The sequence below is a fragment of the Rhinopithecus bieti genome, unplaced genomic scaffold, assembly GCF_001698545.2.
Source record: "Rhinopithecus bieti isolate Rb0 unplaced genomic scaffold, ASM169854v2 scaffold_7648, whole genome shotgun sequence".
Lineage (NCBI taxonomy): Eukaryota > Metazoa > Chordata > Mammalia > Primates > Cercopithecidae > Rhinopithecus > Rhinopithecus bieti.
In genome coordinates, this window is record NW_016805609.1 from 91,818 (window position 1) to 105,151 (window position 13,334).

At 41.1% G+C, this 13,334-nt stretch overlaps 1 protein-coding gene across 3 annotated transcripts in view; it reads left to right on the top strand.

Annotated features, from left to right (window-relative positions):
- The window catches only part of PIP5K1B (phosphatidylinositol-4-phosphate 5-kinase type 1 beta), a 210,870-nt gene that overhangs the window by 39,886 nt on the left and 157,650 nt on the right, over positions 1-13,334 (top strand). For all 3 annotated transcript variants that reach the window (XM_017873042.1, XM_017873045.1, XM_017873044.1), the window contains exon 3: positions 11,722-11,852. In XM_017873042.1, the coding sequence (XP_017728531.1) occupies positions 11,722-11,852 (131 nt within the window). The remainder of the gene's footprint in view (positions 1-11,721; positions 11,853-13,334) is intronic.

Sequence of the window (13,334 nt, forward strand, 5' to 3'; positions counted from 1 at the left end):
CATTTAGCATTAACAGAAACTCAATTGTAGAAAGTTTTGAAGGCCAAGCAAAGAATTTGGATTCATTTCTACAGATGGTCAAAAATTAGTGGCGGCTTCTATGCTGGGAGGTGGTTTTAAAAGGAAAAAGAGAAAGAGAGCCTTGGAATGAGGAGTCTGGCAGTCACGTGGCAGGTGGAACGGAACACAGTGAGCAGTCCATTGATGCAGCTGGCCCAAACCCCATGTGATCAGCGGGACCCGTGAATCAGTCCCACACAATACAAGCTGAAGGGATGGAAGCATATTAATCACATTCCAAGGTCAGGTGCCAGCCTGCCATGTAGAACTTGGGGAAGGAGGTGGTCTAAGACCAGTCGAATGATCACCCCACTCTATGAAAGGGCCTGGCTGGCTCACTGTGGGATATGGAAGAGGAAATTTGGAAAGAGTTGTTGATATGTCATGAGTAACCCACAAATGGAAGAGGCTTGGGAGAGGGTCTGCCCATGATCTCAAGCCTAGGGAAGGGAGCTTCTGTGAGACCACTGAGGAGTGTGCTGTGTGCTCCATGGAGCCTGGGGGATGCAATCGACTATAGTATTTTTCTGAAAAATCAGAAAGTTTTCAGAAGAGAAGTTTTGGTCAGCTGCTCTGATGATGGCAAAAGCAAAAAAGTCTTCTTGGGGAGGTTCGGTGTTCCAGGCAAATGATATGTGACCAATGGAGGGCACTGAGCTCTAGAGAGAGCTAATGTGGAGTCACCCCAGTGCTGTCTATGTCAGGACCTGGAGAAACAACAGGAAACTACCAAGCAGAGGAATGCAATAGCCATTTGGAGGGGAGAACTGCAGACCCCATGAGAGCACCTCACAAGAAAAAAAGATGCATACCTGGACAGCCTTTTGAGTGCCTGATACATTTAAAAACTGTACTCTTCAAAAAAGACCTTTCCTACCTCTTTTCCCCTCCCTCCGGCAACCAGTCAGAAAAGAGAAGAGAAGAGAGGCTCTCAAGCCCCTCCCACTGCTGGAGGCCGGCTTGTGCCAGGCAAGCTGGGGGAAGAGAGAGATGGCTACCAAAAGCACATGTAAGTTTTTATTATTATTGCTATAAAGCAGGACTATACATACCAAATGTCTAGATGAGACCCTTTATACAGATCTATGACTGGGAATAAACAAACAGAAGACTTTTTTTTTTTTTTGAGTCAGGGTTTCATTCTGTCATCCAAGTTGAAATGCAGTGGCACAATCACAGCTCACTACAATCTTTACCTCCTATGCTCAAGCAGTCCTCCTGCCTCAGCCTCCTGAGTAACTGGGACTACAGGTGCCACCACCGTGCCTGACCAGTTTTTTCATTTTCTGTTGAGAAAAGGTCTCACTATGCGGCCCAGGCTGGTCTCATACTCCTAGGTCCAGGTGATCCTCCTGCCCTGGCCTCTCAAAATCCTGGAATTACAGGTGCAAACTACCATACCTGGACAGGACCTTTTATTCCAGAAGCCACCAGAAGGGTCATAGACCTGCCGTACATTTCATGCTGGGGCAGAAGAAAAATCTAACCCCAGAATACATTTAGAGGAACAGTGGGAGACAAAAATAAACTTGTTATGACTGTGTTTTATAACAGCACAACCATTACATAGGTTTGTTGCATTAAGGCCTTGACCTAAAAGAAAAAGCTAGAAAGGTGAGCAATGCCTAAACATGCCTTTGTCATCCCTCAAAATGTATTTTAAAATATAGTAACACTACCTTCATTGGAGGATATTTCCTTTCCTATATATAAAACATAAAATTTAGAAAGCTTGGGAAGTACAAAACTTCAAAGCAAAATTCACCTAATATCCCACTATCCAGAAATAATGGTACATTTTGGTATATTTCCTTCGTGTCTTATTTTCCTTTGTGGATGTGTACACATGCACTTGGTTTTTCTTGTTTAAATTTTATGATCTGTATTGTATCCTGCTTTTTAAACTTAACATAATATTTTATTTTTCTAAGTTAAGGATCACTTTTAAAATATGATTAGTGATGGCGTAATTTGACGAGTCCATCAAATAATTTTGTCAAATATTCTAGATCCAGATTTAGATTTGTATATGAATTAACAATATGAATGAGAAAAATATAGAGAATTTGACTCATAGCTTTAGATATTCCATCAAGTTGTAATATTTATATTATTATCAGATGAAAGAGCTGCTTGTGGAGACGGTTGTCACTCCTTTCTTCAGACTCTCTCCTTTCTTGGTTTCAATGAAGCCATATTTCCCTGATTTTGTTCTACTGCATTAGTCACTCCTAAGTCTCCTCCAAAGGTTTTTCTTCTTCCATCTATTTTCTAAATGTTTATGTGGTTTAGGACTCTCCTCAGATGCTCCCCTCTCTTTCTTGGTTTTCTCATTCAACCCCTTGGTTTTCTCATTCAACCCCATGGTTTTCAATATCATTTATATGCTAACAACTCTCAAAATGAAATATTCTGTCTAACCCCTAACCCAAGTTCCAGACTTGTGTGTTAGCATCTCCAGTTGGATGTCTCAGTAGCATCTCAAATGGAACTCTGAGTCTCTGCTCCAAAATATGTGGCTTCTTCAGCTTCCTCAACTTGGTAAAGTGACTTCAGTCCTCTCAACTGCTGAAGGAAAATGCCAAGAGGCATTGCTGGTATTTTTCTCTCCCTCTTTTCTAGCTCGTAGCAAGTTCTCTCTCCCTCCCTCCAATATATTTCAAATCCACCTCCTCTGCCTGTCCTCATTTATCACCCTTCTCTAAGCCATCAGTATCTCTATATGAACCACTACAACTGCCCCCAATCACTTTCCTGCCTATAATCCCTCAGTGATACTGGTTGTAGGACTATGGAAATGACACAGTTTGTGGGTAGGCAAACCTCCTCCTCTCTGAGAGGAAGTGGGACCACCTCTTGCTTCTGGGTTCTTCAAATCATTTCTCAAGTTCTTTCCTGTATTAGTTTTCTATTGCTTCTATAACAAATTACTACAAGCTCAGTGGCTTAAAACAATGCAAACTTGGCCGGGCGCGGTAGCTCAAGCCTGTAATCCCAGCACTTTGGGAGGCCGAGACGGGTGGATCACGAGGTCGGGAGATCGAGACCATCCTGGCTAACACAGTGAAACCCCGTCTCTACTAAAAAATACAAAAAACTAGCCGGGTGAGGTGGCGGGCACCTGTAGTCCCAGCTACTCAGGAGGCTGAGGCAGGAGAATGGCGTGAACCCGGGAGGCGGAGCTTGCAGTGAGCTGAGATCCGGCCACTGCACTCCAACCTGGGCAACAGAGCCAGACTCCATCTCAAAAAAAAAAAACTGCAAACTTATTATCTTACAGTTTTGGAGGTCGGAAGTCCTAAAATCAAGGTGTTGACAAGCCTGTGTTCCTTCAGAGGCTCTAGTGAGGAATCAGTTCCTGCTACTGTAAGTAGCAGTCAGAGTGAACCTTTTCAAATAAGAATGCTGTTCCCTCATTGAAACACATCAAACCGTTAGGATGGCCTATAAGGCCCAGATGTAGGTCTGTCCAGTCTTTCCAGCCTCTAGTTCTGGCACTTTCCCTGTTACCCCCACTAATTAACCCATATGATTTGCTTTCAGGTCCCTAAACCTTCCTGCTTCTCTATCCCTGGAAATCAACTCCCCTAATCTCCTAATGTGCTTTCTGTCTTTCCCCACCACACATAGTAATCCAAAATGTCAATTCCTTAAGGGCAAGACTCTGTTCAGGTCACCTCTGTGTCCCCAGTTTGTACAAATGTACACAGCCAGTCTTTGTTGACATGACTTGTTGACTGGCCCATTCTCACTTTTTAGGTCTCAGCCTACAGATCATTCCTCAGAGAGACCTCTGAGACTCCATCATTCTTAAGTGGGTCTCCGCCCTTCTGACCTCAATTATTTCACCAGTTCTTTCTGTCACTGACTTCATTTGTCTTTATGCATGTGTATCTTTGTCTGTTTAATGTCTCTTTCCCCCACTAGACTAGAAACTCCCATGAGAGCAAGAGCCATGTCTCTTTTTTGGTTTATGCTTCCCACAATGCCTAAAATAATGCCTGGCTCATACCAAGTACTCAGATCTTCGCTAGCAGAATGAACAGCCTCTGACTGAATGAGTTTCTGAGGGGACACTGGAAAAAATGCCAGGGTCAATCCTGAAGTAGTGGAGTGTGATCCACAGAATAATGGGACCCCAAAGAGGTCCATGTCCTAATCCCTAGAACCTATTAAGAAGACATTGCCAATAACTTCACACACTTGGCAAGTGTGATTAAGTTAAAGATTTTGAGATAGGGAGATTATCCTAGATTGTCCAGATGGGTCCTTACAAAAGCGAAGTAAGAAGATCAGAGTCACAGAAGGAGATGTGATGAGAGAAGCAGAGGTCAGAGGGAGATAGAGATTTAACAATTCTGCTGGCTTTGAAGATGGAGGAAGAGGCCACAAGTCAAGGAATGCGGGTAGACTCTAGGAACTGACTCCCCACTGGAGCCTCTGAAGGAATGCAGCCTTGTCAACACCTTTGTTTTAGGACTTCTGACCTCCAGAACTGTAAGGTAATAAGTTTGCATTGTTTTAAGCCACTGAGCTTGTAGTAATTTATTATAGAAGGAATAGAAAACTAATACAGGGAAGAACTTGAGAACTGATTTGAAGAACCCAGAAGCGAGAGGTGGTCCCACTTCCTCTCAGAGAGGAGGAGGTTTGCCTACCCACAAACTGTCATTTCCATAGTCCTGCAATCAGTTTCATACAATCTCTCTTTCTTTTTCCTTAATTCTCTCAGTGGGAATCTATCCCTCTTTCTTTCTCCTTAATTCTCTCAGTGGGACAAATAAGTGGACTATGCCTTGTTTCTTGAGTATAGGTTCAGGGAGAGGAGAGAGAACCTGGAGCTGGGTTTGAGTTTTAGAAGTGAAGGAACATGGACCACGTGTGGCGGCTCATGCCTGTAATCTTAGCACTTTGGGAGGCTGAGGCAGGAGAATCTCTTGAGGTCAGGAGTTTGAGATCAGCCTGAGCCACCAAGTGAGACCCTATCCCAACAAAAAATTGAAAAGATTAGCCAGGCATGGTAGCATACACCTGAAGTCACAGCTGCTTGGAAGGCTGAAGTGGGAGGATGGCTTGAGCCCAGGAGTTTGAGGTTACAGTGAGCTGTGATCATACCACTGCACTCCAGCATACGTTGTAGAGCCAGAGCGGTTACTGAAGTAGAATGAGGGAGAAATAATAAATAAATGGGGAGGCTGGTCAGCATCTCCCTTTCCATACACCCATACAAGAATTACTCTCTTGCTGTTTTGTTGTTGTTGTTGTTAAGACTGAGTCTTGCTGTTTTGCTCAGGCTGGAGTGCAGTGGCGCCATCTTGGCTCACTGCAACCTCTGCCTCCTGGGTTCAAGTGATTCTCCTGCCTCAGCCTCCTGAGTAACTGGGATTACAGGTATGTGCCACCATGCCGGGCTAATTTTTGTATTTTTAGTGGAGACGGGGTTTCACAATGTTGGCCAGTCTGGTCTCGAACTCCTGACCTCAAGTGATCCACCCTCCTCAGCGTCCCAAAGTCCTGGGATTACAGGCATGAGCCACTGCACCTGGCCCTCTCTTGCTGTTAACAGGTGATACTGAACCATTTCTTTATGACCTGGTTCAAGGCACCTTGTCAGTAAATATCTTTGATTTAGAATTAGATTCTGTAGGTCTGTGGTTTTGGGAAAATAGATCTTCTCAGAAACAGAGACAGCCTTGGACCTCATCCCTGGTAAAAATGCACACAAGGGAAAATTTTCACATGTGATTTTAGGGGTTCATAAGGTCAGCTTGCTCAAAGGATATTTGGTTTTTAAAATATATATCACGTGTGGGAGTTAGTGGGAAGCAGACAGGGAATAATATTCTAAGATAGGCTTCCAGTGTTAAGCTAAGGAGTTTGGACTTAATCCTCCAGGGAGAGTGCTGAGAACCCATGAGAGGGCTTCATGCAAGGCACTGACATGATCAGATTTGTACTTTTGAAAACAATCACTCTAGGCCGGGCGCGGTGACTCAAGCCTGTAATCCCAGCACTTTGGGAGGCTGAGACGGGCGGATCACGAGGTCAGGAGATCGAGACCATCCTGGCTAATACGGTGAAACCCCGTCTCTACTAAAAAATACAAAAAACTAGCCGGGCGTCGAGGCGGGTGCCTGTAGTCCCAGCTACTCGGGAGGCTGAGACAGGAGAATGGCGTGAACCCGGGAGGCGGAGCTTGCAGTGAGCTGAGATCCGGCCACTGCACTCCAGCCTGGACGGCAGAGCAAGACTCCGTCTCAAAAAAAAAAAAAAAGTAAACAATCACTCTGCAAACATCTATATTGGCCATAATCCCAAAATTAGTTCATCAGTTCACCTTAGGTGGAAAAATGCTGTTGACATGAAATGTTTTAATATTTCCTTTTAAAGCCAGTGATATCAGATGGCATATTAAGTTACCTAATTTTATAGATGTGTACTGTGTACTGTAAGGACATTAAAATCTTGTCAGATCATTGCTTTTCTAAGAGTGGGTTTGCTTAGGCATTTGGTCTTATTGTAACTTTCATCATTGTTATCTTATTCTTCGCTGCTTCTCAGTTTTTATCAGATCCATCTCTAGCAGAGAAAACTCCGGTAAGTAAAGCAAAATTGTAGAATGCCGCATTGGGAGCCTTCTAGAAGACCAGAGTATGCACACACTAGCTAAGGGATTTAGACCAAGTTCATCTCCCAGAGCCACGGTTTCCTTATCTATACTATGGCATTAGAAACCCTACCTAACTATGTAACAGTTGTAACAATCAAATGTGATCATTAAAAGACAGTGCTTTGAAAACCATAACATATTACCCAAATGCAAGCTGATATTCATTTTCCTCTTAGTATTACCATCATATCTGAACACGTTTGGGTTAATACAGAGGAGCTGTGAAACTAAATGTTTTTGTTTTGCCTTTGTGATATTATCTGGTTCTCCTTTTCTCCAAGTATCATATGCTTTTAGAGGTTTTTCTAGTATCCAGGCAACATATTGCCTCCACTTAGCCCTTGCAAAAACCTGAATTAAAAATAGACTCTGTTTGCTGTGTTCTGAAACCTATACCTATATGTTTTAAAGGAGTCAAAGGTTCCCCTTGGCACTCAAAGGGGCAGTAGTCCTGTCCTAGCACTTTTAGAGCGTATACCAAGCCATGCAGAGGAAAGCGGAGAAGCTCGGTTGTGCAAAGCCAGCGACCCACCACCATGTCACTGGTCTGTTGGTGGCATCTTGGAGGAAGGAAGGGAGCTCTAGCGGCTAAGAGTTATCAGGGAAAGGACTATTGGTTCTATTAGTGCAATCACCAGCACTTCACACAGAGGTTCTTTGTCATCATCATGATTTACTAATCTCATCAGAGACACTCCAGGTAGTGTTTCAAAGGGTTTTTTCACTTCAAAGTACATCTTGCTTGATATTAGGATGTGCCTCAGACATTTCCACAAAGTAAATAAGATGCTTTATTTAATTATATTTTTTAATTGACAAGTAAAAATTATATATATTTATTGTGTACAACATGACGTTTGGAAATATGTATACATTGTGAGATGACTCAGTGGAGTTAGTTAATTGAGACAATGTGCATTTCCTCACATAGTTACTTTTTGTGATGAGAACACTTAAAATCTACTTTCTTAGTGATTTTTAAAATACGATCATGTTATTAACTGTAGTCACCACATTGTACAGTAGATCTCTTGGATTTATTCCTCCTATATAACTGAAATTTTATCCTTGGACCAATATCTCCCCAAGCCCCGAGCCCCCAACCAGTCCCTGGTAACTGGCATTCTACTTCGAGTTCAACATTTTTAGATTCCATATATAAGATGCTTTTTAGCAATACCCAAATGTATCAATATTAAAGCACTTAATTTTTACACAGACCTGGGGAGAAGGAAACTTTGAGGTGTCATTCCTAGTGTGTCAGCAAAATAACGCCTTTTGTTAATAGTCCCCATGTTACCAGTGGTGACATGAACGATGGTGTTTGTACAGCTTTACCAAGAAGTTTACAAGTTTTTCTTTGGCTTACCCATGGGTGGGTATGATTGGAAGCAAATAACATTTTTACCCTTTTTTCACCAAAAGGAATGGCTCTCTCAGAGCTTTTGCTTTGTTGAAGTCAAACATCCAAACTTAAAAGAGAACTTCCAACTTTGATTCTAGGCTCATTTTGCAAACATGGATGTGGAGGCAGCCTGGGTTTGGCAATCAGACTCCACCACACACTAGCAAAGGGACTTGGGCAAATCACTTAACCTTGCTGAGCCTAAATCCACCCCTGTAAAATGGGAACAGTTGTCACTATGCTTCATATTTCTGGAGAGGGTCAAATGAGTGAGGAGATTCTGATTTAGAGGCAGTGGAGTATAACTTGGGACTCTGGAGCCAGCCTTCCTAGAGGTGAGTCCCAGCTTCACCTTGTCAGTAGCTGTGTGACCTCGTGTAAGTTGCTAAACCTTCCTGAGCCAATAGAAACAGTAAGAGTGCCTACATCATAGAGTTGTGAGGATAAAAGGGTTAATATAACCAGAAAGCAGTTAGAACAGTGCCTGCCATTTAGTAGTAAACACTACATTAGTATGTGCTATGATTATGACAGATTATGATCATAATTGTTGTTATTCATATATCAAGTGCCTGGCATAAATTAGTTAGTCCAAAAAGATTAATAACTACTTTTATTATTTCTCCCATCAGAGCACCTGAATTTTAAATGCTCTGAATGGAAAGTAATATTATTACCAGTCTGTTTTTGATTTAACTAAATATATAACAGCAGGGTTCTTTTCAAAATCTTACTCCTCAGGGACTCAAAACTTAACCTCACACCAGAGGAGAAAGACTTTTTCTTAGAATAAGACCATATATTTGGTCCTCACTCCAGACCTTTAGAATCAAAAATTCTGGGGACATGACCATCATCTGTTTTAGCAAGTGTACCCAGTGATTCTCATGCTCCTGAGGTTTGATATCACTATGTGTAGACTAGTCACAGCTTTGACTACTTTCTATTGCCAGGGTAGAGACAACAAAGAATTGGATACTCTGGCAGGCTGTTCTAGCCCAAGAAGTGTTCAAATGATGTTATTGTGGTGGTTTTGTGGGTTAAGCAGATGCAGGTAGTTCTGGAAAGCGGGGTCAGGGGTGTGGTGGGGGGGTATGGTATGGGGGGTGCAGAGCACTTGGGCAGCATGTGAACCTGTTGATAGATCTGGCTTAGAACAATGTGGCGTATTGGGCCCTCTGGGAAGTGCTCATGTCACCTCTTGTGCCTTACCAGTCTGAGTGACGTGTGGGAGAAGAGATGTCTTTTGAATTTTTATGCAATGTTAAAATAAAGAAAATCCATTTCAGCCTTTAAAAGTCAGAGCTACTGGTACAAAAGGTCACTGACGCCAATTGGTGACATTGCTGAGCTCAGAGAGGGAGCATTAAAATAGCAGGGTTTTTTTTTTTTAAGAAACACTGCACTGTGGGCTTAAGTCTTAGTCTTTTGCCATCTTGCTGTCCTAGGATCTTAAATAAAAGGGCACATGAAAAAAGAAAAACACAAAGACATTTTTCTACTTCCTTAAGTGTCAAGGATGTAGATAGTTGTCCTCACACTAAAGATGACATAACCTTTATTGTGGAATAAGCAAAGTGATAAAATGATGCCCCTATGGGAAAGTAGTCAATAAATGGACTAGAGACCTAGCCCTGTTCTAGATGTAGTCTGTTTGGAGGTCACGTTTGGATAACTGAAGATGACAGTGACTTGGGAAATGAAGTCAATCTAGAAGTGGTATGGAGAGGTTGTAAGATATTAATTTGGCTCTGTATACACTGCATTTGTGTTGACAGAACAGCATCCCAATTGATTGAAAAGAATCTGCCAGCCATCTGAATAGAAACCGTATTTAAGCCATTAGGAATGAATTGATTACCAGGGTAATTAAGGAGACCTGAGGATCAAAGACCAAATTCTGGGGACACTGCAATTATAGCAAATACAATATGAGGTCAGTGAAGAAGTGACAGGAGAGACTATCAGAAAAGCTGGAAGTAGGCCAGGCACGGTGGCTCACACCTGTAACCACAGCACTTTGGGAGGCTGAGGTGGGCAGATCATATGAGGCCAGGAGTTTGAGACCAACCTGGCCAACATGGCGAAGTCCCATCTCTACTAAAAATACAAATATTAGCCAGACGTGGTGGCGCATGCCTGTAGTCCTAGCTACTCAGGCGGCTGAGGCATGAGAATTGCTTGAACCCGGGAGGCAGAGATTGCAGTGAGCCGAGATCGCACCACTGCACTCCAGCCTGGGCAACAGAGCAAGACCCTGTCTCAAAAAAAAAAAAATTTTTTTTAAATTTAAAAATGTGTGTGTGTGTGTGTGTGTGTGTGTGTGTGTGTGTGTGTGTGTGTATTCTATATATATAGAAGTGGCTCCAGGACCATATTCTATCATAGAAATCAAGAGAAGAAATTTTTTCCAAAATAGACAGGTGTTCTCTGGTGTTAAAAGCTTGAAGAAATAAAAAGATATAAAGCATGTGGAGAGGTGGGGATGGGTCTTAGATTTGCTAGGTAAAAACATTAAATCAGAAAGAAAGTATCTTTTCTATAAAGTCAATGATCTTTATTACATCCATTCAAGTCAGTGTTTCTTAACCTCAGCATTATTGACATTTTGGTCTGGATGATTCTTTGTGGTGGGAACTGTCCTATGCAGCATCCCTGGCCTCTACCCACTAGACATAATGCCACCACCACCAGTTGTGATTACTGAAAAATGTCTTCAGATATCGTCAGATGTCCCTGGTGAAGAACCACTGATTTAAGTGTTTAATTCCTACCCTGTATGTAGCACTACATTAGGCAGTGCAAGGCATAAAAAGTATGACACACTTCACCATAAAAAAATATATTCTAATTGTCCTAAATGGAGTTATTCTGTTATTTCTCCTATTATATTGGTTAAAACTATATATGTGTATACTCATACACACGCACGCACACACACACACATATATGCATATTTACGGTAGTTGGTCTCAAAGTTAACATTACATCAGCTTAATTATTGGATGATACCAGAAAAGCAGTAAGTGGGAAATATTGATGTCCCCATGCTGTATGTTTTAGCACAGATCAGTGTAAGAAATTATTATGGATCTATGGTGAGACTAGTAAGCACTTTCCAAATTAAATTATTTGTGTACTCCAAAGATTCAAATTGTTTTTTACTCTCTCATTTCTTATGAAGATAAAATACTCTTACTAATTTATAAATATGTTATAGAAGTTCTTATTTTTTAAAATGTGAATGTACCATTTGTCTTTGGGTAGACATTATAATGCTATTTATTGAAAGTGTTCCTTCAAGTTTCTGAGTTCTTAGTGAAAGGAAGATGAGCAATTGGATTATAATTTGACCTTTAAACATTTATAAGAAACATTATCACAAAAAAGTGTGAAAAGAAAGAGCTTTACTATTTGGAATAGATTCTGCATCAAAAGAAGCAACTTATCATCTTGCCAAACCTCAGCCTTGTCATTGTTTTGGAGCAAGAAAGAGAATCGAACCTCACTCACGTTTTGTTGCCTGTACCATTGAACAAGGCCCTGACTATTAAGACTAATGTTGAGACCCTTGTTTTCTTTGCAGACTGCATCATCTGCTATTAAAGGTGCTATTCAGCTGGGAATAGGATACACAGTGGGCAATCTCACTTCCAAGCCAGAACGAGATGTTCTTATGCAAGACTTTTATGTGGTGGAAAGTGTGTTCCTACCCAGGTAAGAACATTTTTATTTGTGATGATTTCCATGCTATTTCTTTGTGACAACCCCATATTGAAGGGCTTTTCTACTATGTGCATGTTTACATGTACAGATGTGAATATTGGGCCTTTGGCAGGACCAAAGGCAGTCCAAATGATGTTTACTTGCTATTTCATCGCAATTACTTCCTGATGCCTCGCAATTTTTATGTGAAGATAGTAAATAGGTTTCATCTATGGACCAATTCTAATTAGTTGTGATGAATACCTGGAAGACCATATGGAGAAAGATTTTGAGGTTCAGTGGGAAAGAGTGTGGTAATTACAGAGTAATGTCCACCAAGGGTTTAGAGAAAGAAGGCTTCCATGAAGCAGCAACTGGTGCTAAGTTTTTGCTCCCCCTAATTTAAAAGCATGAGCTAGGCCCACAATTGGGCCTCAAATCTGAGTCTAGTCTTATCTATTCTCTTTTATGATGACTTTAACTTAACTTTCTTCTGGAAAACATAGAGAATCCTGCTGTTTGCAAAAATACCAAGGTTACCCATACATATTGTCTCTAGCTTTCATCATTTTAGGGTGATGGGATCAGTTATTTAAAAACGAATGCATCTGGAAATGGATGATGGTAATATGAATATATTAGTGCCACAGAACTGTACACTTAAAAATGGCTAACATGGTAAATTTTATGTTCAGTATATTTTACCACAATAAAACTAATTAATTAAAAACTATATCACTACCTTCATTTAGGAAGAGAAGAAATAATCATTAAATAAGAAGTATCGTGGCTCAGGCCGGTTACCCTGGCACTCGGGGAGGCGAGGCTACACGTTCGAGGTCAACCTGGTCAACACTGATTAAAAAAAAAAATTAAAAAAAAAAAAAAAGAATCATCACAAGTGACAGAATTTTCAAATGATCTAAAAAATAAAATAAAGATGTTCAATTTGGGGACTTGGAGGTAATTATTTTGTCTTTGAAGCTGTGAGAATTGATTTTAACATTTCTCTTCAAAATAAGCCTTGTTATTACCAGGCTTAGGTAAACATGGCTAAAGTGACACTTTGTTTACCACGAGTGTCCTCATCACCTTATTAAAAATCTATATGTATCTTTAGAAGAATTATGTTAACACATTTATCTCTGTATACAGGTGTCAGTTGCCTAAAAAGAAAACTTGTATGTGGACATGCGGTAACCCCCACATAGTCACCAAGGAGCAGAGCCCATAAATTTTTAAAAGTCAGCTACCTAGTTTTGCTTTAAATGCTCTTAGCTGCAGAATAAAGTTGGTCTACTGGCCTTTTGAAGTCTACTTGTCTAGGGTCCTCTAGCAGCCATGAGAACCAGATTCCAGGCAGAAAATGGACAACTCCAAGGCCCAAGATATAATCCTTGCTCATGATCCTACTCTTCTTTCTATAGTTGGAAATGTTCTCGGTGTTTGTTTTTAACAGTCTACCATTCTAAAAAAAAAAAAAAAAAAAAAAAA